This window comes from Epinephelus moara, chromosome 1 (genome assembly GCF_006386435.1).
Source record: "Epinephelus moara isolate mb chromosome 1, YSFRI_EMoa_1.0, whole genome shotgun sequence".
NCBI classification, from domain to species: domain Eukaryota; kingdom Metazoa; phylum Chordata; class Actinopteri; order Perciformes; family Serranidae; genus Epinephelus; species Epinephelus moara.
The window spans coordinates 48862254-48889036 of NC_065506.1; the positions used below are offsets into that span (position 1 = coordinate 48862254).

The 26783-nt window shown below is 44.1% G+C and overlaps 1 protein-coding gene across 7 annotated transcripts in view; it reads right to left on the reverse strand.

The window, feature by feature from the left end:
* herc1 (HECT and RLD domain containing E3 ubiquitin protein ligase family member 1) overlaps positions 1 to 26783 on the reverse strand; it is an 83636-nt gene that overhangs the window by 23571 nt on the left and 33282 nt on the right. For 2 of the 7 annotated variants that reach the window (XM_050033580.1, XM_050072348.1), the window contains exons 22-49: positions 26343 to 26514; positions 23740 to 24082; positions 20570 to 20690; positions 20421 to 20472; positions 18442 to 18713; positions 17223 to 17438; positions 16966 to 17086; positions 15621 to 15858; positions 15354 to 15526; positions 13886 to 14041; positions 13106 to 13212; positions 12922 to 13032; positions 12663 to 12833; positions 12068 to 12307; positions 11893 to 11976; positions 9767 to 10326; positions 6679 to 7324; positions 5282 to 5552; positions 4977 to 5187; positions 4702 to 4862; positions 3499 to 3615; positions 2824 to 3079; positions 2484 to 2605; positions 2167 to 2393; positions 1529 to 1797; positions 1391 to 1443; positions 1075 to 1275; positions 822 to 996 (exon numbers count right to left, since the gene is read on the reverse strand). In XM_050033580.1, the coding sequence (XP_049889537.1) occupies positions 822 to 996; positions 1075 to 1275; positions 1391 to 1443; positions 1529 to 1797; positions 2167 to 2393; positions 2484 to 2605; positions 2824 to 3079; positions 3499 to 3615; positions 4702 to 4862; positions 4977 to 5187; positions 5282 to 5552; positions 6679 to 7324; positions 9767 to 10326; positions 11893 to 11976; positions 12068 to 12307; positions 12663 to 12833; positions 12922 to 13032; positions 13106 to 13212; positions 13886 to 14041; positions 15354 to 15526; positions 15621 to 15858; positions 16966 to 17086; positions 17223 to 17438; positions 18442 to 18713; positions 20421 to 20472; positions 20570 to 20690; positions 23740 to 24082; positions 26343 to 26514 (5846 nt within the window). Of the gene's footprint in view, positions 1 to 821; positions 997 to 1074; positions 1276 to 1390; positions 1444 to 1528; positions 1798 to 2166; positions 2394 to 2483; positions 2606 to 2823; positions 3080 to 3498; positions 3616 to 4695; positions 4863 to 4976; positions 5188 to 5281; positions 5553 to 6678; positions 7325 to 9766; positions 10327 to 11892; positions 11977 to 12067; positions 12308 to 12662; positions 12834 to 12921; positions 13033 to 13105; positions 13213 to 13885; positions 14042 to 15353; positions 15527 to 15620; positions 15859 to 16965; positions 17087 to 17222; positions 17439 to 18441; positions 18714 to 20420; positions 20473 to 20569; positions 20691 to 23739; positions 24083 to 26342; positions 26515 to 26783 lie in introns of all 7 variants that reach the window. The other 5 variants (XM_050032723.1, XM_050071586.1, XM_050074747.1 and 2 more) reach the window with 4 other exon arrangements.

The following is a 26783-nucleotide window of genomic DNA, read 5'->3' on the forward strand; positions in this document are numbered from 1 at the left end:
CAGTTTGTATGCATCGTCTTCAAATTATTTGAATCTTAATAGCCTAAAGCTCTGTTTTATACAACGTAAATTAAACATTTTCAAATCAGATTTATTCATTCAAATGATCAAAAAGCCACAAAAAAAAACAAAAAAAACACGTTGTCTCAAATAATTCTTTCAGCTGCCCCTGCTGAACCGCGGCACCGAGGCCAAAGAGGCTGTGATCCGGCTGTCCTTACGGATATTTTTATTATCATCATTCAACATGTAGAAAGAACGTGTAATCTACTGAGTCGATTTACATAGATAATTCATAATCATGAATCTAACCTGGATCTTAAACCTGCTAATTGCCAACTAATTTAACTAAATGTGTTATATTTTTAATATTTTGTCATGTTTAGATTACGTGTTTCAAAGGCATCTGTGTACTGTGTACATAACAGAGCGCAATACGAATTAAAATTGTAATTTCCATAGTGACAAGCAATATTTATGTGCTTTACTAAATTTACACAAGCACTACGAGTGGTCAGGAGCAGGAGTAGATTTTGTTAGTAGCTACGAAAAGATCGGAGCTACTAAAATATTGATGAAATGTGGACGTGCATGTAAATTTCCGTCTGCGAACAGTTTACACACAAATTCCTTCTGCTCACGTTTCATGAATGAGACCCAGTGGCTTTAATGTACGAACAGCTAAACAGACAACTTATTTGTTTAGTCGATTTTTTGACTGAAGTCTGTGGAAATACAGAAAGTTTGGACCCGTGAAGATCTGATTTCAGAATAGAGCTGGACACAGACGCACAGACAGACAGACGGAGTGTGCAGCCTACCTGACAGACAGCAGGGACAGCGCTCTCATCACCATGGTCCTGGCCAGCAGCACCTGGGCCGCGGCCGTCACCCTCCTCAGAGCCATCACTCGGTCGTGGGGGTTCTGGAGGGCCGCTGCCTGCTCGCCGAGGGTCACTCTGCCTGATGAACTCTTATCCACCGAGGTCTGACAGCCTGAACACAAACACACACAGTTATTTTAACATCAATGCATTAAATATGTATCCAGGAGTACTGAGATCTCCTCCTCACCGATCTGCAGCAGGGTCTCCTCCATGCTGTTGGTGGCTGTCACCATGGCAACAGACGCTCCCAGCGGATCGCTGTCGGGGAACTGGACAGCCTCGGGGACGATCCTGCGCTCACTGAGACCCAACGGGCCGGCCAACAGCTCAAACTCCTCTTCACCCGTCAGCTTCTCATCTTCGTCAACGTCCAGCATGTCCCAGTCCTCTGCAGAGGGACGGACACACACACAACCAGTTAAACATCAAAGACAAACACACACTTCTGTGTGAGACACATTAAACACATCACATCATGTTGAAATGTTCACGACACAGCTCACCTTCATAGACACTGTCCTGCTTCCCCAGGAGGTCGGGAGCCTGCCCCTTATACCTGAACAACATGTCACAGAGTCACGTCAGAGTTTATCAGTTTAACTTCCTGTAATGTTCCCCTGATCATTCTCAGGTGTGCTCACCTCTCCACGATGGGGACTTTGGCTTTGCTTTTGATGGCCAGGTACTTCTCTCTGCAGCCGCCACACAGCAGGTAGTAAGGGTTTCCGCTCCCACACTCGCCTCCAAACCAGCCGTCCACGTAGGAGCCGTTGCTGCGGTAGCCTTGGCGGTTGGCACTGCGGCCGCAGCCTGGGTGACTCTTCTTCATGTGTTGATTGAAGTTGGCCACGTTGGCCTCGCACAGCTCGCACACCACCACTTCGTCTCGATCGTCTGTCTCACACACGTGCTGCGAGGTGTGGTGCAATCACAGAGGAACACACACACATATTCACATACATGAAGACAAACACGACACACACACGAGACAAAGTTGTTTAGACACAGTTCAGCACCCGTGCAAAGTGACGTGTTAGAAACATGAATCAACTGTAGCTCTGCATTAATGAGTTCAAAGCATCAGCCAGTTGTAACACTTGTGTTATTGTTCAGAGTTAAGTCTTTCATTCCATGCCAGTTAGATCAGTGAGTTAGTGGTTTATAAAGCAGCAGTTCAGCATGCAGATACAGAATGAATAAACTGTGAGAGTGATGCAGGGCAGGTAAAGAGCAGAATGAAGATGGCAGCCCTCTGGACGTAGCATAAAGTCACACACACCCATGTTGGCCAGTCCAGTACCTCCGGGATCCACATTCCCAGAATGTCGGTGTCGCTGGCGAGGTCCTGGCCGAACATGGCCTCCATGGTCTCCTCGTCCAGGTCCATCTCCAGCTCTTCATCCAGGTTGAAGTCGTAAAGAGCGCCGGGGTCCTGCTGCTGTTGGAGCGATGAGACCTCCCGTCGTGATTGGCTGTGGTGCGCCTGCACCGAGCGGTACAGTCCAGCTGAGACGGAGAGGAAGGTTCAAGTAAACTGAGGCAGTGGGAGATGGACACAGTGTGAAGATTAAATATATATGTGTAGAATATTCTTACCAGCGCGGGCCAACAGTGTGCGAGCTGCCAGGTCAAAGCGGTGTTTCCTGCCGGCAGCAGAGCGGCCTCTGAGCGGACCGCCGCTGGAGGCTGATGCACTGTCCTGCTCCAGACCCTCAGGACTACAGAGAACACAAAGTTTTACTGTTGTTCTGTCTGTCTGTCTACAGATTAATCTTTTAAGCACATAAACAAATGACATCATGGAATTAGTTTCTACGACTTTATAACTGCTCTTTATGATGGTGAACTGCTTGTTAACTTATTCATGTTGTCAGTTTTGGATCTGTGGAGACCTCTAATATGAAAACTCATTCCTGTGAGAACTCTCTCTCTGTACCTCTCACTGAAGCCCTCCTCCATTTCCGAAGCGTCTGCACTGGCGATGTCTCCGGGAGAGCACAGGTACGGGCTCCTGTCCAGAGATTTGCCTCCAGCTGAGGCCATCGCGCCCGGACAGGACGAATCCGACCCGTCCCCGCCAACGCCACTGCCTCTGGTGTGAGGCTCGTCATGTTCGTCCTCTGTGCCTGGATGCTCTATCATCCACATGGCCAGCACCGTGATGTTCTGAGCATCTGCTTCTCCTCGAGCACCTGAGATAACAGGAACACAGACCGGACCCCTCAATACACCTCACGATTGAAGTCACACCTCACGGTCAAAGTCACACCACGACATTCAGAGTCAAACCCATAAAAATGTTTTTTATATGACCTGCTGCTTATTAGATCAAATTAAGTGCCACACCTGTGTAAAAATGATGTGACGAGCATTCATTCTATTTTCTGACATTTTAAAAACAGTTAAAAATCAGTTATATAAAATAATAATCAATAGATAAATTGATGATGACAGTATCATTAGCTGTAGCTCTAGTAGTCACGGCTCCTTCCCACACTCTAGTGATGTAGAGGTCGAAGTTTGTTATCTGCTGAACTTTAGTTTGTCAGAATAAGAATACAAAATGAAATAAAGAAACAAACGGGCAGCGAGGAGCCTGAGTGAGACTGACCGGTGGCTTCCAGAGCTTTGGTGATCTGGCGCAGAGAGAAGCCCATCTCCAGCAGAGGCACAGCGATGGCGGGAGGAGGAGGAGATGTTGACAGCCTGCTGCTGGGGTCCGACAGAGCTGCAGCAAATAACAACACCACAGTGAGTGAAATTATTCTGAAATATGTGAGGTTAGAACATCGCACTTTGTGTGTGTCGTTGACACAACGTTATAATCTGGTGAGTTTTTCTTTAATGATCTGAGCTCAGTTGTTCTGCATGGAAAACTTTTTTGTTTATGCTGCAAAATAAATTCTTCTTTTGTTTGTATTTATGTCACTGTTTTCCTTTGCTTTTGATTCTTGAGCTGCTGTAAAGAGTGAATTTCCGCGGTGTGGGATCAATAAAGCTCATCTTATCTTATCTAATAACTAAAAGGTGTCTTGAAAAGTTTTCTTTAAATCAAATAAAAGTTACATTTACAGTCACTGTGTAGCCTTGACTTCTATAAAACCTGTTGAATGCATCTTGTTCGTCGTAAAACACTTGTAAATCCTATTTTTCTAAAGGCATGAAACCTGCATTGTTTACATCCATGTTTATGAGCTTGCAGTTTTCTTCTTCCTGCCTTTTCTGGTGCATTGCTGCACGTCTTGCCACATTAGCGCCACCTGTAGATCAGTGGAGTGCTGCAGCGCCACTGGCAGGATTGTGGATCGTGTCACACAGGGGAAAAACAAAATAAGGAGCTGCTCAGAGAAGAACAGCTTTAAAGTGCTACGAGACATGTGTCAGGATGTATTGATTCAGCTCAGCAGGTGACACTGATTGATTGATCTGGTTGTAGATCTGCTTTGCGGTGATTGATCAGAGAAGCACGTTTAAAGGTCAGGACAGAAGACAACCTCCAGAGTCTTTACAAGTGGGAGAACTCAAGGCTGACAGCTCCGTCAATCTGGAGGGCATGTGTGAGGAAAAAGTCACTGTTGTGCTGACGATCGGAAATTAGGACGGAGTTTGAGTTCATTTAATTTATTCCTGAGGGAAACCCTGTGTTGTCATGAAGGCCATCAGTCTTTTATTGGTTTATATGAACTCAAAAACACAGTGAACAAACTAAAAACTGTGCTGTTTTCTTTGGCTTTTATTTGTGACACACTGTTTTAGCTTTTCACCAGCACAACAGATATCTACGTGCATGGCAGTCTGGCGTACTTACAGGTACCTGTCCTGTTCTGTGGTCTGGAGGGCTGCGAGTCAGGGGAGGTGAGACTCTGCCGGCGGCCGACCTCATCAGAGGGAGACGTTGGCAGAGAGGACACAGGAGGAGTCTGAGCTCGACGGGTTGGAACGAGGGTGGTGGTTGGGTAGCTCGAGAACATTTGCCTGTGACATCACACAGAAGTATTAAAATAATCATCTCAAGTTAATCAAACACGAGAGACACAGCTGATGATTAACACTCGCTGGCTGACAATATGTGCAGCCATCTGTTCTGACCTGAGGAGGCTGAGAGGCATGACCCCCGGAGACTCCGAGGCAGGGACGGTCTCTGTGTCTGTGACGGGTGTTGTAGCAGTGGTGGTGTCCTCCAGCGAGGAGCTCATGAAGGAGGTGGTGCTGGAGGCAGAGGGGCTGGTGGTGACTGGGGTCTGTGCCAACTGCTCACCCTCTGTACCTTCCCCCTCACCTTCCGGTTCACTCCTCACTCCTGCGGGAGACGAAACGACAGACAAAGATGAAAAAATGAACTCTCAGAAAACAAATAAACAAAGTCAGTAAATCAACCCTCCACACAGTCTCACCGGGCTTAGCCTTTCCCCCGCTGGGCTCCTCCATCAGCCCGTTCACAACGAGCTTGTAGATCATGGCCTGCGCCCTCTCCAGGTCCGCCAGGCCCAGAGCTCGCTTGATGGGGGAGCGCATCACTGCCCGCTTCACCATATGGCGCATGAGGAACTGCAGAGCCGCACGCATCTCCACTTCCTCCTGGCACACCGGCGAGGTGGCAGCTGTGCTTCCGCTGGTGCTGGCATTCAGATCAGCGTTGTGCCCGCTGGGTGCTTCCGGTAACACCTTGATGTCAGGAGAGAGAACAGGTTGGCATCAATCTGACCCGTATCTGACCTGGATCTGTGTCAGCTGTCTCTCTGCGCACAGATTATGTTTGCTTCATTTTTAATTGCTCTAATTATTCCATTTATATAAAATACATAGAAACAGGAGAGGAAGGTAACAACAAAGAAAAAGTTCAAGTTGTTTTTTTGCTTTGCAGAAATATGTGTATTTGCTTTCTTGCTGAGAGTTAAATGAGATGATCGATATCGAGATTCATTTGACTCGAGGAGATACTCCAGCACAGCACAAATTAGATTTAATAATGATAGTGAGTAGTAGTGAGACAGTAGAGGAGCTAAGTCCCAAATCATGGGTCAACTTCTGCAGTGTGGAATCAGCGGTGTTGTTTGGCCTCGGCGTCCTCAATGTTTTATGAACAGACTCAGATTTTTCTGACCCATTTACTACAGATCTTTAGTGATTTTATCCTTCTTTTGAGGGTATTTCTTTACAATCACCATGGCCTTTTCCGGCTATGGATAATGCTACTGATGCTGCTATGATTGTTGCCATATTTGCTTTCTAATAGCTTCCGAACTGTTCTTCGCTGCCTTGCCTCATGCTCATGTGTTACTGTCAGAAACAGTTCCACCTCGTTATCAATCTAAGCAAAGAAATCTCTGGTCTTACTTTTCACCATCAAGTAGACAATCTGCGTCCTGTTCGGCATGTGCATGTCTGGTGTATGTGACTGGTCATGCTTTATGCATTTTCAGGCGCGTTACTATGGACAAAGATTATTTATGAAATGATGCTAAAACGCTGGTGTGTATGAAGATTGTTTTGATTGGAAGCACTGTTTTAAAATGAAAACATATTTGTGTGGATGTGGCTTATGGCACTTTGCATTGGCTTCACGCTTCAGGCCTGGAGGCTAAGTCCAGTTCTTTTATACAGAATGTGGTGCTGAGTTATGCTAACCAACTGTTAGCTCCAACTTCATATTTAACAGACAGATAAGAGAGCTGTAATCTATCCTATCATCAAACCCTCAGCAAGAAAGCAAATAAACATATTTCCCAAAATGTTAAATAACTGCCTGTAAGAAGAACACATGAGAGATTAAACTGTACTGCTGCAGTACCTTTGGTATGAGCAGCAGCTCAGCATACTTGCTGCAGCTGAGCAGGGCGCTGAGGGTCTTCATGGCTCCCAGGTAGAGATATGACAGCTGCACAGCGTGGATCTCAGACTGCGTGGCGATGCAGGAAGGAGACGGCTCATGACTGCGGGAGCCGTGCTCATGACCTTTCTTCTTGTTCCCCTCAGCAGGAGTGTGAGGAGCTGTGGTGAAAAGGGTCTCGTTCCCGCCTGCCCCTCCGCTAACCACAGAGGAGATCTCACTTTCTGACTTAGAGTTTGGAGCCACGTGTGCTTTCACCTCGTCCAGGCTGTGGGACACACGCAGGTCAGAGGTCGTGGTGTTTGGAGCTGCTCCTGATGAGGCTCCAGTGTTCTCCTTTTGTTCATTACGGCTGTGCCCCTCGCTCTCCGCCTTCTCTTCATTACTGGTTGGTTCGTGCCCGGTCGAGGCTGCGTTGCGATGCTTCTTTTCATGGCGGCGTGCGCTGAGCTTGGCGGCGGTTTCCTCGTGGATGCTGGTGAGGTAGGTGAGGTCCAGCAGCAGCGAGGCGGTGAGGCCGCGGAAACGCGCCACGTCGAAGGGCAGCGGCTCGCAGGGATCCAGGTTGTATAGTGGAGTGTCACTAGGCGACCAGAAAGTTGGGAAGCTTTAATAGAAGGGAGTGGAGAGTGAAAGGAGACAAGGGAAGGAAACACAAAGTGAGGGAAAGGGCAGGAGAGAAAGAGCACAGCATGCAAGACAAATAAAAAGATGGAATGTGTTGGGTATGAAACAAAAACATGCCGCATGATGATTGATTGGGTCATGCAGAAGAGTCATGGATTAATGACGCAAAGGACAAGTCAGTGACATGAAGACAAAATGAGAGTGAGGGAAGATGAAAGGGTGAAAAAGTAATGAAGAGGCTAACGCAGAGTGTCAGAGGAGTGTGAACACAGGCAGTGAACAAACATTCAGCTTCATCTGTGTTAGAATATACAGTTTATCAGCCATGTGGTCATCCTGCTGATGACCGAGCGCCACAGCACATGTCACATAAATAACCAGAACAGAACGTCATGCACAGCACTGCTGTTGGACCAACAATCATCTGATCTGCCCCGACAGGAATTCAAAGGGTTTTTCCCCCAATAAAGTATCATTCACAATGTACACAAAGTACAAGAAGATAACTCAGAACGTTTTTTACCCAACAGCAGTGAGAGCCAAAATCTTTACATGGCTGATGTTGTTAAAATCAAAATAAATGTAAAGTGGTAACTAGTCCTGTCACCATAACTACTTTCACTGAGCAATATATCGTCCCAGAGAGAACGGTAATAAGTTACATTAATGTCATTTTGTGACCACTGATATAACAATAATATAATAGTGTAATAATGTCAGTACAGACACTGGAATTAGAATATGAGAAAAATATTTGACATATTTTTTTAAAAAAAGTGATTAACACTTGTTAATTTATCCAAGAAAGTATATACAAAATTACAGTAGATTTGTAGGAGTAGCCCAAAATTACTCAGTTTGAGACTTAATAAACTACAATTACAGCCCCGCGTAATTGTAGGCTGACAGCTCCGTCAATCTGGTTGTACACCTCCACGCACCAGTCAAGTTACACTGAGTTTGCATCCATGTCATATGTCACATCCTTCCACCGGCAGCATAGAAGATCTATACAATCAGCACAGTTTCAAGATTAGAGTCACCAATTCAGTATCTGACCAAATGTCTCCCCTTCTGTTCCTGAGATATGATGTTAAAACATGATGATGTCACAGTCAAGCTGACCTTTGACCTTCATTATTTTATCCTGTTAGATTTTTGTGTGAAATTTCATCATAATTAGCATATGCATTCTCAAGTTATGGCCAAAAAAAAAGTTCTGTGAGGTCACTGTGACCTTTGACCAACAAATTTTAGTCAATTCATTTTTGAGTCCAAGTGGGTGTTTGTGCCAAATTTGAAGAAATTCTCTCAATGTGTTCTTGAGATATCACATTCACAAGAACAAGACAGATGGAAGGTCACAGCAACCTTGAACTTTGACCACCAAAGTCAAATACATTCATCATTAAGCCCAAGTGAATGTTTGTGCCAAATTTTTAAAAAATCCCTGAAGGTGTTCTTGAGATATCGACGGACGAACCTATGAACTGAAGACCCAAAAACAATATACCTTCACTCCAGCGAAAGCCGTGGATTCCAATCACTTTATTGTTGAGTCCAAGCAGGTGTTTATATCAGATGTGAAGGAAAGTCCCTCCAGGTGTTTCTGAGATACTGCATTCACAAGAATATGATGGAACAGGTCACTGTGACCTTTGACCAACAAATTATAATCAGTTTAATCCTGAGGTCATGTGGATGTTTGTGTCATATTTGAGGTAACTCCCTCAAGGACTTCTTGAGATATTGCGCTCACGAGAATGACATGGATGCAAGGTCATAGTGACCTTTGACCTTCAAAACCTAATCTCTTCATCATTGAGTCCCAGTAGATGTTTGCGCCAAATTTGAAAAGAAATCCCCCAAGGCGTTCTTGAGATATTGTGTCCTGTCGGACAAAAGGATGAATGGACGAACAACCCAAATACATAATACCACCGTCCACAGCTTTCGCCGATGTGGAGGCATAAAAATATGGCCAACAAAAGCAAAAACAACTGTTGCCTCTTGTGACATGTAGAAAACCACAGTTTGCTCCAGTCAATGTGCTGTAGTTGGCTCCCAAGGACGGACGGCCTGGGAGCCGGGCGGTTTGCTGGTGGATTTACGGAGCGCCCAAGTCTTAAAATGGTCGTCAAAACCCTGCTGGTTATTATGGCATCATGTTGGCTAATTTTTTTTGGTGACAGTCTTGTTAACAAACGTGCATGTAAACACAACTGGCAACATCGAGGTCAGCAAAATGACCGAGCTCATGTCATAGTTAAGTTGATAAGGTAATTATCGTGACAGGCCTACCGGTAACTAGATAATAATTTGGTAAACATATAAAAAAGAACAGTAAATAACAAACAGAGCGACAAACAGACAAAGAAAAATGTTAAATAAAGGTGTCACAGCAAAATGTTTCCCCCGGTACCTGATGGTGATCTCAGCCTCGTCCCACTGCACCTTCGCTGAGGTGCTGCCTTCCTTCACCACGCCCAGCAGAGTAGCGTGCCTCCCCGTCTGTTTGTGCACACATCGCCCACCTACACGTAGGCCTGCGTCTGCCCCTCCGATCACCGCCAGGACCGGCCACACCTCCGTGCAGAGCGTCCTCAGGTGGTGCTCCGACAGCTCCCCCAGGCCGTGCTGCCGTCCGTGGCGTCCCCTCTCCTCCTCCGTCCTGGTGGGTGTTTCTTGGCTTTCTCTCTGGGCGTCGTGCTCCTCACGGCTCTGCACAGAGCGACTCTTCTTCAGCCGCTGACCCCCACCGCCACCTGAGGCACTGGCAGACTCTCTGAAGCAAGGTTTGATCTTGTGGAGGCGCTCGATCATGGTCTTGTTGATGCGATGGGTCCAGTGGTCAGTGCGATGTAAGATGCGGATCAGCTGTGTGGTGGCCTCGGCCAGGACAGTGGCCATGGGGCTGCAGACTGGGTCACCAGGTAAGAGGTCTCGAGGCGTCCCCCTCATCTGCATGTCACAGATCTTAACCTGGACAAAATAAGCAGAATATATAAATACAACACTGTGTTTTCACAGATACAGTAAATACACAGAGAGACACTGTTAAAGCCATCATTCAGATTCGATTTAAGATTTACACTTTTTCAGAGAGCAGAAGAAAAAGAGCCAAATAACATGAAGGAAAACAGCAAGTTAAGTCGACATGAGAAGCTTCACAACTTCTTCGAAAATTCTGATGTTTCTGACATGATAATAAATGCTGATTCTTGCTTTTCGCCTGTTGCACCACCCGTCATCACAGAGCAGGTGGAAATAAAAGATTTACCTGGAGAGTGAAGTGTGTTTTTAATATCATTCATTTACGGTATTTACAGTGTGAAGGAGAACGCACATTAATCAACATTTTTACAACGTCACATGGTGTCTACAGGTATGAGAATGGGCGTCTGGAGAAGGATCCCAACACTGCATTGTAGGTGGATGATAAATGGTGTCGTAGTCCACCTCTTCTGTTTAACGATGGTCGAACACTCATTCACACCTGGACCCATCAAACCCTAATTTTACACATGATGGCCAGGTTGGTCAACGACTCACATGTGACCTAAACGACTCTGAAACTCAGAGCTCACGTGATCTCAACGACTCTTTCAGGGTTCACACCCACACAGAGTTTAAAGCCGACGACTCCGCACCAGTCCGTTAGAACTGAAGGAGCCTCTTGGATGAGAGGTGAGACGTCTTCAACGTCCAGTCGCCTACGATACAGCACTTAAGATCACCATGACCTAGACGACTGAGAATCATCAACAACATCTTCAATTTTATGCTTTTTAAGACCTTTAAAGAGTTTTTTTTTTTTTTTTTTTAACAAAATTTAAGACAGATTTTTGGACACATCATCTTTTTCTTATTCAAGCGCTGCAGGTCAGAATAAAGATCAGTAGTACATATGTGATCCAGTGCAGAGGGAGGTTTTATGAAGGAATATTGTCATTAGAGTGAGTTGGGTTCATCTACATTTTGCCAACAGCTCAGTGCAAGTGAAAAATAAAAACACAGTATGAGGTTCAGTGGGAGCTTTAGAGACTTGTAACATCAGAAATGACTTTTACACAGAAGAGCTCAACTCGTTTTGACGAAAAGAAAATAAACACGGATAAATTAAATTAGATCAAATGTTTGTGACAGTGACGACCTCACAAATTGAAATCTAGGACTAGTTCATGGCTTTTAAGGCCAAAAGACTTTTTAAAGAAATACTTCACCCACAAAAGGACCATTTATATACCAGATAGTCGCACTGTGTTACCTGAACTTTGTGAAGAAAAATGTGTTCTTCTCACATGTCTCTGGTAAACGAAGAATCCAAAAATGACAAATTGTTGATCAGCATTTAACAACAGCAAAACTATATCAAATCATCTGATCACAAACTCTCACACAACTCGTATAGTATAACTGAAGTCTCATTCAGAGTCCTGCACCAGGTCGGGTACCTGATGGTAACCTGCAACAAGCTGTGTAAAAAAAAAAATATATATATATATATATATATATATATTTTTTTTTTTCAGAATAAATATCTCTTACCTTCTCTCCTGGGTTGCTGCTGTAGAACATCACACAGGGGTAGAGCTCTGTGGCGTCGACATCCTCGAAGGCTAACTTTGGTTCCTGTGGGATCACAAGTTCACAGTTAGGGATGGATACAGAACCCTGAGGAGAAGTCTGCTGTGGTATCTGATGTCGAGCTGACATCTCTCACCTCTCCATTCTTGCCGAAGGAGATGGTTCTGGCCTCCATGTCCAGGACGCAGGTGATGAAGTCTCCCTGAGTGAAGCTGCTGAGCGTCAGTGTTTGCTCCCCGTTGTGATACAGGTTCCCGCTGTACGCTCGGTACAGCCACATATCTGATGTGGTGCGGTGGTTGAAGTCGTGCACGGGCCATCGTGAAACACCCACACACGTGCCCTCGTTGCCTCGGTTCTCCTTCACGATGTAAAACTACAGAAACAAAACATGAAGTGAATCGAAACAGGCAGACGACTTCTTTGTAAAACTCTCATCAGTTACTGCCCTGTCATTACTTCAGTCCTTCCATAATTATTTAAAATTCAGCCCTGATGTTTACAACAGCTGACTCTTGTAACTGTACTAAAATTTACAGAGAAACTATGAAGCACAACAGCTATGATAACAGTGGTATTTTTTATGCCATGTATAAAGACAATTATAGGATGATCATATTGTCCCATGCCTGCAACAGATTAAATAACGATGAAGATAATTGTTTGTTGCAGCTCTAAACACAGACACACACACTGTTACAGCCCAATGATTAAATAAAACAGTACTCTACCTTCCACTGGTAACATCCAGAGGAGATCCCAGTGGACGCCAGGCCGTAGCCTTTCCCCCCACTGCCATGCGTCAGCCCCTGGCCATTCTCCACCACACAGCACTGAGCCTTCTCCGGGTCAAAGGACACTTCCTGAATGGGAAGGTTCTCGTCCTCCTCCTCTGCCTCTCCCTGTGGATTAAAGACACCGTCAGTCACTCAGACAAATAAATGCTAATCAACACACACGAGCAGGAGAGGAGAACGGTCAGTTTCTCACCTGCAGTTTGAGTTCCTGAACTTTTTCTTTGATCTGGACCGAGTGTTTGGCCTGAGCGACAGGAGCTTCCCACATGCAGTCAGACAACAGGGCGAACAGACGCTCAACGACCTGGAAGAGAACAAACTGTATGAGCTCACTGACTGTTACTGAGGACCTGTACCGAGCAAAGAGAGTGGCACACCTGTGTCATCTGGTCGTCCTCCATGTTGGCCTCACAGGCAGGAAGGACGGCCTCCAACACGTGAAGAGCGAGGAGCCGAGTTCTCAAGTTTCCCACCAGAGGGACCCCTGCAACCAGCAGCCACCAGGGGGTTAGAATATATGATGTTCACATAATCTGGTCCAAATTAATCTATATTTTTTTTAACACTTGAAGATCCACTCATTACTGAGAGTGTGTGTCATATAAAAACTAAAGTGATGCTCAAAGTTGTCATATTGAAATTTAAGGTGTGCTGATGGATTCACATCATCAACTCATGCATATGAAGAGGTTACATAAAACCAGAGTGACCGTCCTCTACTGACCAATCAGACTGCAGTGTTCACAGCTCCCTCCACCTTTTAGTACCAGATCTGTGTGCTAGGTACCCCAACAGAGGGGGGACCAAACATGGGGAACGGGAAGGAACGGTTCTGTTGGTACCATCTACAACTTTTCACCGTGGACACAGCAAATATGCGTACGGAACTGAACTGAACTGAACTGAACTGAACTGAACTGAACTGAACCCTGAACCAGACTGCTTGGTGTAGACGGAGCTGAGGATCCAGTGGAGTGATGAGATTTAGTTGCTCTTTTAAAATCAATCTTTTAAAAACTTTTCATTACTTAAGTATTTGTAAAACCCACATAAAGATGTAAAGGGTAACCAGCAGCACTGATTTACCAAAAAATTTTAATAGACAAAATATGGAGATCCATGGTTTCCATCCAACAGCAGTGACAAGCTTGTTGTACCTGAGCAGCATTTCTGCGCTGCAATGTTGAGCAGCACTTCAGTCCATTTAGGGGAGGCCATCTTGGACTGGATGGCCTTGGAGGACACCACCCTCCTGAGGAAGACGAGGAAGTCTCCGAGATGAAGCTCAGCAGTGTGCTGCTTACGGATTAATGCTGGAAAAAAACAACAACAACAACAACAATACAATATGTTACAGGCCATATGTTGATTTCATGGAATACAAACCTTTATTCACCTTCACTGCAGACACAGTTAATGAGGGGGACTTCTTTCAAACTGGACGTTATTTTCCCATGTTTTTGTGTCTTAGTGTCGTATGGGAACAACATATCTTTTCATATCTATGTCTTTTTTGTGTGTTTTATGCTCTCTGTTTTCTTTTTGTTGTTGTTGTGGTTGTATGACTCCGCCCACCAGTCCACCCTGTGGTTGTATGACTCCGCCCACCAGTCCAGTGTCTCTGACAGTCTCCATTCATGTCAGTGAAAACATGGATGCTTCACACACAGAAGATCTATACAATCAGCACAGTTTCAAGATTAGAGTCACCAATTGAAAATTGATCTGACCAAATGTCTCTCCTTCTGTTCCTGAGATATGACATTAAAACATGATGATGTCACAGTCAAGCTGACCTTTGACCTTCATTATTTTATCCTGTTAGACATTTGTGTCAAATTTTGTCATAGTGTATGAATTCTAGAGTTATGGCCCCAAAAACATATTTTGTGAGGTCACACTGACCTTTGACCTTCAACCACAAAATTCTAATCAGTTTATCCTTGAGTCCAAGTCGACCTTTGTGCCACATTTGAATGAATTCCCTCAAGGCCTTCTTGAGATATTTTCACAAGGACAGGATGGACGGATGGACAGCCAACCTGAAAACAATGCTTCTGGCCGCAGCTATCACCGGCATGAAGGCATAAAAAATGTTGTTCCCATGAATTACTTAGGCACAAAAACATGGAAAAATTGGGTCCAGGATGAAAAATACTGATTATACTTTTTTTTTGTTAAAAAACAAATCTATTTAAGTATTAATCACAATTTAATGATTTGAATGTTGTCTGGTTTTATATCTGTTTCTAATCTTAATAAATGCATTTTTTGTTTAGTTTTGTTAAGTTGACAGTTTCAGTCTGGGATGTGTACGATGATTCTGGTCTCATGACTGTCACAGGTTATGTAACAAAATGGGCTCCAGTTTCCTGATATAACAACTGACTGTAAATGTGTTTGTTTTCCACATTATTATAATTTTTTTGTTGACAAAAATAATTCTTGTTGTTAATAACAAAATTTTAGTATATTCCTCACTTAGTTGTTACCAAGACTTCTCATATGAATGTAATAACGGTCACAAACACAGTGAACTTCCGGTATCATCAGACACAAGAGGGACAACATGGCGCCCTCGTCAGGCCAATAAAACTGACTGAACAAAAAGAGGAACTTCATTACCTCTGAAGTCTTTCTTCTCAGAGTCCGCACTGTCCTCATGTTTGCTGTCTTCCTGGTCTTTCCCAGAGGACAGGAGACTGACTCCGGCCTGAGACAGCAGGTTCTTCAGCTGACTGCAGAGCAGGTCCAGCAGCGACTGGACGACTTTGGGACTCAACTTGTCTGCATACGTCCTGTGAATGGAAGCAAAGACACAGCTGTAAGTGTCATCTTTTCTTCAGGTTTACAGTACTGATGTCTCCATTGCTCCAGTTTTAAACCTCTTACCCGGTGCTGATGGCGAGGATCTGCAGCAGGCGGGTGGACGCCACCTTGAGGGCGGTGCTGAGCTGGGACACTCCGGGTTTCTGCAGCAGCTGGAGCGGCTGCCCCAGCATCGTCTCTGTCCCACAGAGCTGGGACAGCACGTTGAGCAGTCCACTGGAGATGGCCAGGGACACGTCCACTGGCTGGTAGCGAACGCTCAGTGCGAACACAGTCACCAGCAGGAGGCGCTGCTGGGCTTCTACATGAGGGAGAAGAAACGAGAAGGAGATAAAAGCTCCAGACAAAACTCATCCAAAACAGACCAGCTCCCACATAACACTGTAACGTAGAGCTGAAACAATTCCCTGTAAAGACTGGATGTTAAATTTGGCTAATTATGCCGATTTTGAATCAGCTCTGTGTCACTGCAACCTGAGGAGTAACATTAAATGCAAACGGACACCGTGAGCTCCTCGCTCATCCACCAACACAAGTCCTCCTGATGACGTGAAATCCGGGGACCTCCACTGGCAGATGAGCGGTAAGCTCCAGGCAGCACGGTGGAAAGGCAAACACTGGTCATCTGCACAAAATTCCCACACTTTGATGACACAGAGCTGGTTGAAAATCAGCAGTTTTTCATTTAAATAACATAAATCAATACAGTGGCTCTTTATGTTTTCACAAACTGACTGCAGCATTTCATTTTCTGATTTTATTTTACTGAGCAAAACTTACTGTTGGCTAACTCAGGGGCATAACCACAGAACATAACATGCTGCAGTCAATTTGCAGTCTGACATTCATTCATGTTATTATGATGACAGTCACTCACACTCACTCACACTCACTCACACACTCACTCACACTCACTCACACTCACTCACACACTCACTCACACTCACTCACACTCACTCACACACACACACACACCTCACGGTGGGGCATAAAATACCTCCAAAAGCAAAATATCAGGTGGTGTCAGCAACAATTGGAGCCTAATTCCTGAATGCAATTTAAGCAATAAAAAATGTTGCTTCTTTTAAAAAGAAAACCAACGAGTTGTTAATTTCAGAGACCTTACTTAATTTCTCTTTTGTACATTTACTACTGCTCTTTAATATGCAAAACTATCTCTTATCCTATTACGCAATAAGTCAATGGATTTATCATTAGAAGACTCGATTGCTAAAATAATCAATAGCTGCAGTCGCACTGTGATGTTTTCAAGGAGACTGAGATCAGCAGGTTCACACAAACTCTCAGGTGAAGTTGCCAGCTGAAACATTTAATGATAAATGTCTGTGATCTGTATATTTAACATCCTGAACAACTTCAGACCGATGACAGTAGCAGTCTCTGTTACCTATGTGGTGTTTGTTTGCCTGCAGCGCCCTCTCCAGTGTGACAGACAGCTGCTGGTAGATCTTATGAACAGCTGTTTGGATTTCCATCTGGAGGCTTCTCTTCGCTGCTTTAACTCCGTCCTGCAGAAAAGAATGATGCACTGGTTTGTTAATAGATAAAAACAATATGGTTATGACTCTTCTGTAAATCAACTGCAGTCAGAGGGATTTCCATTAACATTAGCTTAAACTCCACAGCAGCTGACGGGCCTCACACCTGATAGTGATGTAGCTGCACGCTCTCCCTCTTCAGCCCTCCGGTGCCCACGGTGCCGAGGCCAAAACAACCTGCCAGGAACTGCAGCCTGACGGAGGTGAGCAGGGAGGAGGACTGGAAGGCACTGCTGGATCGATCTGTGTTCCCGGGCTGGCTGCCCTTCTCCTCCATGCCGGAGATCAACACCACGATCTGGTGGAGTGCCTCCAACCGCAGCTGGAGATAATAAAACACATCCCAGCAGTCAGGTGGAGATTTTCATTGAGTCACAAGTCCACTGTATTTTATCAGTATGTGGCAGCACTGTTAACAACATGTTGTTATATTCAGAGAATCTAAATTATGTGTTTGACCTCTACATAGTTTTGGTTTACAGGATGAGTCTAGTGATTTTTTTTATATTTTTCTATTTGTCCCATGTTCAGACTCAAACCAATAGTAAATGTATCTCTTAACAAGTACAGTGTGTGTATCTACAGCCTGATTTATCTTCTTCCTCCACTGTTGTTAAAACACACCAGTGAGTTACGCTGTGTCACTGGCTGACATGATCTTTCATCACCATGAACACACACACTGTAGTTTATTTATATCTCCAACTATCGTAGAGAAGTCGCACATAATTGGCTCAATAAATGGATTCCCCTCCCGTGCTTTATCTGTTATGTAATTATACTTTTATTAAATGATGATGTAAACCCATGTTTTATGGCTGTTGGTAGAAGTTTGCCTTCAGGGCTTTAAGCCAGACAGACCTGATGTTTTAGGACAAAGATTATGGTTTGGGTTCAAATGAAACATTTATTCCAGAAAGGTTCACAGCTGCTGTTTAGTGTGTTAGTTAGACTTAACTGCATTTAACCAGTTACAGTTTTTACATTTATTCATGTGTTGTTTTTATCTTTATGGCTAAAAGCAAAAAAGAAGGGATGACAACTTCTTCTGTAACAAACCGTGTCAAATGGACAAATTATATTGACTAACATCGACCGCAGGCCCCTGAATCACACTGGATCAGATCAAAATCTTATCATGGCAAACTTTGTGATAACAGCAAACATCGAAACATTGTCCAAAGAATTGATATGATATTGTATCATGACGAAACTAGTGATGTACACCCCTGGTGTCTGTTGTCGAAATACATTTTAATACCATGTTTTATTACACAAAAGAAAGTGACCTGTGTCTCCCTCAGAGTCAAAGAGAGACCCCTCACCTCTGCCCGGCTCTGTTGCTGCTCCATGGCCAGGATCGTTGCCTGTGGGCTGGTGGACATACTCTCCTCTGGCTCCTTGAAGGCTGGAGCCAGGCCCACATCTCCACTGATGAAGCTGACCATGTTATCAATGAGAGCATGGATGCCCAGTGAGCGGCTCAGGTCCAGGTCTGACTCTTCATAGGAGTGTGCCGAGCTGTAGCTCCGCTGGCGGCTCAGTTTGGCCCTGAACCAGGACTCGGCCAGGGAGTCTGGAGAGCTGTGAAGGAAGCCTGAAGAGAGGAGGAGAGCAGAGAAGCCTTTCAGATGCATAAATGCACAAGAGAACTGTTCTGATGGATGGGCCATGTTGCTTTTAAGCACTTAGGAGCTATGCAGTGCGATGCATTATTACTCTATAAAAGTTCATCAAATGGCCAAATGCTGACTCTTCATGCGGGCACAAGCCTTCATCAGCCATTATGGATTCATCTATAATGGGCGCGCTGAGTTTCCAATACCCACTGAGGAAGAAATGCTGCAGCTGAGAAGTGAAATGGTGACCAGAGCTCGTGTTTCCATAAAACAACTGACAGCACTGGTGTATCAGTGCTGATGATTTCTTTATAAGTGTGACTGGTAACTCCATGAAAACTCTGACAATTCACATTCTGCACTGAGAATGAGCCTTCATTGTGCAAAGTAACAAAAGCTTCATCCACACTGATAGGGTTCATTTCAAACAGTGTTTTAACATGAAATCAACCACTGTACACACGACCGTCTCGCACAGTTTTTATCATCTCTATCTCTACTAACTTGCATGGGCATTCCTGTGCCGGTGTAAACAGGAAGGAAACTGTTTAATAATAAGAGCTGGCGAAAAGTAAGACCAGAGATTCCTTTGCTTGTACCAACTGTAACTGAAAGTAACGTATGAGTGTAAGAGCCCGCACACATGCCACATCTTTTACCACCTGGAAAACGAGAGGTCAGGCGCTGGATGCTACTCTTGTGCCTTTTCTGCGCGACGGCAGGTTGTGTCTGAGGTTGCTAAGCAACCTTAACAAACACCGTATCATAGTCTAACTACTTGAAATCCTGAGTGCAGAGCTGATCTGCTTCTAGGCGCTGTTTGTGTGTGTCGGCCTGTTGTCTGTGGGACAGATGTAAAGCTCTGACAGCTCTGCACTAACATGAACATGATTCAGAGTTTTCAAACTAAAACGGGGTCAGGAGCGTTTTCAAAGGTCTCCGTTTCGGGGTTCCAAAACGCCAGAGTAGTGTGGATGTGAGGTGGAAACGTAGCAAACGTAATGGATTTTAAAATAGACCTGCAGTTGTATAGCGCCTTTCTAGTCTTCCAATCACTCAAAGCGCTTTAACATGTCACGTTCACTCGTTCACTCACTGGTCGCCGACACTACCATACAAGATGCCACCTGCTACTCAGCTTAAAAACACTTGCATACAGATGGAACAGCCATCAGGAGTAATTTGGAGTTCAGTAGCTTGCCCAAGGATACTTCCCCACCGATCTACTGATTAGTGGACGACCCACTCTACCTCTGAGCCAAAGCCGCCCCCAAAATGAAAGAATATCAGTGTGGATGTAGCCGAACATTCAAAGCAGAGGAATGAACTGTTATTTGTACAACAGGCACATCTGTATGGTCTGTATTTCTGTTCGCAGTCTATGCCTCAGCACAGAGAGTAGAATATGAAGTGTCTTGAAGTGAAGCTCAGAACAAAGCCCTCATCATGAGAGATGAATGGGGTTCATCACAGTTATGGAGGTGTGAGCTAACGAGAGGAAGAAACATGCCATCGTTTACTTGCTTGGAGCTCCTCTTGTGTTTGGGGCTCAACTGCCCCAAAAGAAGCAAATAAACTATCCACACAGGAACCGAGAGACAGAGAGACAAGAGTAACACATGATTGATGACCTGAATCACCGTCACTCGCAGCATTACACAGAGCGCTCAGCAGACGGGCTTTACCTCTCTTTTTGTGAGAGAACGCCAAGTCCAGGTCGACATTTCTCCTCCCACTCTGAAAGACAAAACAGAGACTGATGTCACTGAACTGTGATCGTCAACACAAAAATACTACGAGTAAATGTGTGTGTGTGAGAGAGTGTGTGCTCTACCAGAGTGTAACCCTCTTCGTCTGACTCGGGCTGGGAGAGGTCAGACTCGCTCCTGGACTTCATCAGTCTGTAACTGGGACTGCTCTGCACCGAGCGGCTCTCTGCACTCAGACTCTCGCTCCTGAAAACACAAACACGTCACTGTAACTGTTGCATTGGCGTGAAAAAGACGATGAATCAGTTGCTAATATAACTGAACTACACTTTACCTTTATATACATTTACTCACTGTTTACAACCTGTTCACATCTCTACATATGTATCACTTCTCATTACCCATAAACAGTTACTACAACCTTTCCAAAGCACAAGAACATTATGGGATGGTCATGATTTTTCCAAGGTGTACCTCTGCCTCCTGACTAATATTTCGGCTCTGTTATTCAGAAACAGCTATATTGTACAGATTTGTTTTGTTATAGTACAAAAAACTATCTTTGTCATATTTTTCTATTCTATATTAATGTATTGAGTGTTGCAGTAATTTGCCTTATTTTTATTCCTCTTAATATGATTATTGTATGTTTAATGTATGACCAAAAACCAAAGCAAATTCCTTGAATGGAAAACATACTTGGTAATCAACTTATGCTGATTACCAGACAAACTGAGTTATGTCTTGGGAAAAAAAAACGTAAAATTATAATTGCAAAACACATGAAAATATAAATAAATATTCTGAATTTTTCTCTCTTTGGAAGGTGCCCATGGTATAAGCGGGACAATATGACAACGCATTAGACAATTCTGGCATCCCTGTCGTCCAAAACGTCCTCGCAGGCATTATCCCTTCGTCATATTTTATGTATGTTACATATATATGCTATATCTTAATACCTACATGATATATCTGAGCCTGATCACATCACTTTAGCCTCAGCTGAACTTTAGAATACATTTAAAGGGCGGGACCATCTGCATTCTTTACCATGTTTTTCAAATGGTAATTCAGCCGTTAGCAAAAAGTGGTTATGTGGGGTTACAGTGCAGAACACTGTGTCACACGAGTACACCCCCCATCCCGCACACACACACGTCAATTACTGACAGTGTAGCACGCAGTGTGAGGAAAGTGTTCGCTTGGAAGATTTGAGCTGGGAGGTGGAAGATGGTGCTATTTTGTTTTTATTAAACCAGGTGAGACTCACTGAGATTGAGTATAAAACCATATTTGTGCTGTATAAACACATTTACAGATCTATAGTCGGTGCATTACCTACAGTAGATGGCAGTCAGCACGCTCTCAATCCCTGTATTTCAACTTCTGCACTATGCACACCTTCAGCGGGGTTAAAAGCCAAGACGCTGAGCGGACCAGGTGCCGGGTGTTTGAGGTGAAACAGACTGAGCAGAGTTGTTTTTTTCAATAAACATTTAGATAATCGATTATTGACATCTGTGAATCAATACTGAATCATCTACGTCCGCATCATGATGCATCTAAGAATCAATTATTTCCACCACTCCTTGACTTAAATCATTGTTTTTACTTGTGTGATTTTATTTTCAGACATATTCAATGAGCACTTTTGGAGGGAGTCCAAGATCTGAGAAGTTCACCACCAGTGACGGCTTCTCTGTGACACATTCTGTTAACACCCTTAAAAGCACAGGTGTGCCACACGTCCTGGAGATCTGTAAGGAGACACGCTCAGGTTCAAGGTGCTCCAGGTGGTATGTGTACCATAAAACTATACATCAGCACTCAGATGAAACTTGTTGCAACACGTGAACTGTAGGTGAAGAACTTTTAAGGTGATCTGTGAACACTGATATCAGCAAAATTCTGACAGAAAATTCCAGACACACCTTCACATGGCGGCCTGAGGGTGTGTGTGGCCTGATAATTCATATAACTATGAGCCTCTTCAACACCACAGATTCATGGACTGGACACACACATTTTTTTGGCAGTGGGTAGAAAAACAGACTTGCAGATTTTAATCTTATTTTAGTGAGTCCTGCATTCCAAGAAAAAACTGGCCAAGATATCAGTCCTGTTAAACTTCCCCATTGGCCGACGCCTTGTTGGTTCATTAGTCTTTCTGACATCGTGTTCAAGCTCAAATATTAAAGAACAGGTTTCAAAATTGTCTTAAAATAAAACTCATGCCCAACTAGAAGATTTTGGTTCCTGTAATGATTCCTCCTCTCACTCCTGGCTGCAAAGACATTCCTTCCTAAAGTGATTCTAGTGTTAGAGTTACAAGACAAATCCTCAGTCCTTGTTCTGCACAAAGATGCACACAGTCAGTGAGAGCTCATACGAAGCTTCAGCAGTCTGAGTTAGCCAAATTAATTCTTGCAAAGTTGCAGTCTTTTTAGTAAAAAAGTTCTCACTTTGTTTCTACTATTCCACTGCAGCTCAGCGAGGAACACTGAAACACTAACACACCACACTAAAGAGACTGACTCTGGAAAATACCTCCATGATATATCTGAGTCTGATCACATCACTTTAGCCTCAGCTGAACTTAAGAATACATTTAAAAGACGGGCCCATCTGTGTTCTTTACCATGTTTTTCAAATGGAAATTCAGCCGTTAGCAAAAGGCGGTTATGTAGGGTAGAACACTGTACACCCCCCCCCCCCTGCATGTTTTCCCACAGCATGACAGGTCACAGAAGTTCACCTGTTGGAGGTGAGCTGTTTGTCTGCAGCTCTTCATCATCATCTCACTGTGGCTGTTTCTGATTTCACTCTTCCTCTCTGCCGTAGTATTAGACTTGCCTTTATTGGGAAAAAAAGCTGCTAACAAAAATCCACTAATTCAGTGATAAACACACTTTATTTCCTGTGGTTTCTTCACAATAAAAGTTTTTTACATAACAAAATGATGGGGGACTTTTATTGTGAAGCACCAAAATAACAAAATGTTGAGTTTTCCAGCAGCTACTTCACACTTCATACAACACAGTTGGGTAACTGCAGAAATGTCCCAGATCTTTTACTTTGGATTCATTTTAGTAGGAGCCAGTATCTCTCAATGGCCAGTTCGGACAAGGGGAACGATCACAGTGACAAAGACCTGTTTCAGTGTTCATGTGGGAACACAGTGTTGTTTAAAAATGTGACACTGTTCCTTAATACTTTGCCTCACACACAGTTTGTCTCAATCTACAGTAGAGGGATATTTTTCTGTCTGTATGACAGTGTACGGCGCTCTGACCTGGTCATGAAGCTCAGACACTCCTGTGTTCCTGTGGCCGACTGCGTCTGACCCTCCTCCTGGTTCTGCTTGCTCAGCTCACCCAGCACGGGGCTCACCCCGAGCAGCAGCAGGGCGCAGCGGTGGATCACAGAGTTACAGGCGGCTGTGTATAGGTCCTGACCCTCGGGGAGACCCGTACTGCCCCTCCTGCCCTCCTGAGATAGAATGGCGTCCTCCTCTCCTCCTCCTCCTCCTCCGCTCCTGGACACAGAGCCGGAACCCAGTCCAGTGCTGCTGCTGGCCCGCTCTCTGTCCCGACTGCGAGCGACCTCCCGCGCTGAGAGGAAACATTGAAAAATTTCTGTGTGGTGCAAGATGCACATACACACAATAAAACACACACACAAGATGCTGGGTTAGAGGAAAAGCAGCAGCCACACAATACACCTAAGGTTTCCCAGAGGTCAAAGTTCATAACTAAAGCTCATGCCAGTGCAACGCATCAAAAAGCGCACTTAAACGTTTCAACTGTTTTTTTGTTTATTGAACAATCAGATCTTTGTACGTGAGCTAACAATTAATTTAAATACATCTACTGTTCCACCAGTGCACCAGTGTGACGGCCGTCTCATTACCGTGCGTCAGGAGATTACACATGTTAATCATTACATGTATGAAACCACAGTACGTCTCTTTCCATTAAACTGACTGGTGAGCTGCTTGACATTTGTTTGGCTGCAGCAGCTTCCCACAACTCCTTAAAATAAACTTCTACTCACAGTAAGAGAGATGAATATAAATTTCTTACCTCGCTGCAAATCAGAAACAGTTGGGATAACTGTTGAATTTAGAGCTAAACTGAAAATAAAAAATAAATAAATTTTGCTTGACATGGTAGTCGGTGTAACTAGGGGTGTAAGGATCCATCAATCTGGATCGATATAACGATGTAATAACCAATGAGTCATCGATGCAAAGTGAAAACATCACTCCATATCATCATCTTAAGGTTATGCTTCTATTTTAGTTACAATTATTTACATTATTTATGTGTTGTTTTTATGTTTTATGGCCAAAAGTAAATAAGAAAGGTAGAGCAGCCTTTTCTGTAACAGATTATGTCAAGTGGACATAAAATATTGTCTCATATTGGTGGCAAGTCCCTGAACTGCACTGAGTTGAAATCATATCGAGGCAGACTTTGTGATATCGGCAAATATTGTATCATTGTCCAAAGAATTAATACAATATTGTACTGTGATGAAAACTGGTGATTTACACCCCATGTACCAGTGTTTAACAGTGTTCAGGCATACACCCATTACATTACTTGCCAACCGTCCCCTGCAGCCCTTTGATTTTTTTTATCAACACTTAGTCGGACAATTCAAAGTGTCTCTCTGTACAGAGGCAGCTGCAGAATCGCAGCACAGAGTAGCAGGAGTCAGATTTCACTGATCATGTTGTACAGTGCCGCAGGAACGAGTCCTAAAACCTTTTTGTACTCTCAGTCAATGTGTCTTTAGTTAGATGTCTGTAATAATGTCTGTGGTTAACATGACCTTAAACATTTTGCTCAATAACATAAAATATGTTAGTAAATATCCCACTGTGAATTCTGAAGCTTTTACGTGTCTTAAAAATGATGGTTGCTAACAAGTGGCTAAATGCAACTACAGAACGTCCTCATGCTGAACACAGCTCTACAGCCTTACTGGGGTGGCAGCGTTAAGTCATGCTAACGTAGTGTAGTTTGTTTATAGCCTAACGCTTTTTACTTCTGGTGACTGAATTTCGGCTTAAAAAATCCTAAAGTGGTTTAATTTGTGAAAATTATCTTGCTGGACAAAACGTGGACGTACTATAAATGTTCCCAAAGGCTTTTTGACGAGGGAACCAGAGAGAAGCTTACTTCTGCATCAGCCTACAGAAAAACGTCAATCCTGGAGCGCTCTATGAGAGTAGGGAGAGTTGACCAACAAAATGATGGCGTTGGAGGTGGTGTCGAAGCGAAAAGCAACAGGATCGGGAACCTGATTAAGTTAATGAGAATAAAGGAGCTAGTTACATCTCTAGGAAGAAGTTGGGTGTGTGCAGCCTGTCACCTGCAGCACACACTGTGGCAGCTCCTGACTGTTCAATTGCTCCCTGCAATATTTCACACTGATCCGCTGTCAACTAATGTGAAAGTTGTCATGTCAGCAGTAGGAAAGACTTGGTTTAAATTAGCAGTAACTGAATTCAGTGCTCTGCAGGCAGTGAGCATCATCATAAAAGTTTCCTCTCCGTGGCATCCGTACTGTATATTATTAAATAAATAACCAAACCCCAGAAACCCCTGAGTCTAAATAACAACATCTGACTGGAAACTGGGATAAACCTGAAAACTAAACTAACAGGACCAAACATTCATCAGGATACAGTGCCAAGCAAATTCAGCAAGAACTAACTGTTTAGCATTTTCACAGTTTAATAACTGTCATCATGAAGCAGAGCTGGAAACAAACGGGAGCAGGCAGGATATGAACTGAGAAATACATTTATTGAATTATAATATAATGTTTCTGATGATCAGCACACTGAAAGCAGAGAAACATACGAGTTCAAGCAGGCGTACTTACTTCCAGCCGTCATCACTTCGTGATCCCGGTCCTCCTCTTCATCGTCTTGTTCCTGATGGCCCTCCTCCCTCTCGCGGTCCGCTCTCTCTTCAAGCTCTGCCTCCTCGTCGATGGTGCGTGTGAACGAGTGCTCCTGAGGGTCCATGTCCAGAGAGTCCTGATTGTCTGAGATCTGATCAAGTGAAACCAAATGACATCCATGAGTGTATCTGAAAATCTGTTTGTTTAATGAGCAAAGCGTCCACTCACAGAGGAAGCATCTATAAGAAACGGAAAACACGGAGTCTGAGAGACTCCTTGAAGCTGGGGTGGGCAGTTTTATTTTGGCGTCACTGGGCAAAACTCCCATAACGCATTTTGTAATTCAAGTGGACTGAGAGAAAATTAGACTTCAGCACCTCCTCTTGGCTCTGTTTTCAGACCTCTAGCTCAATTGGTAGG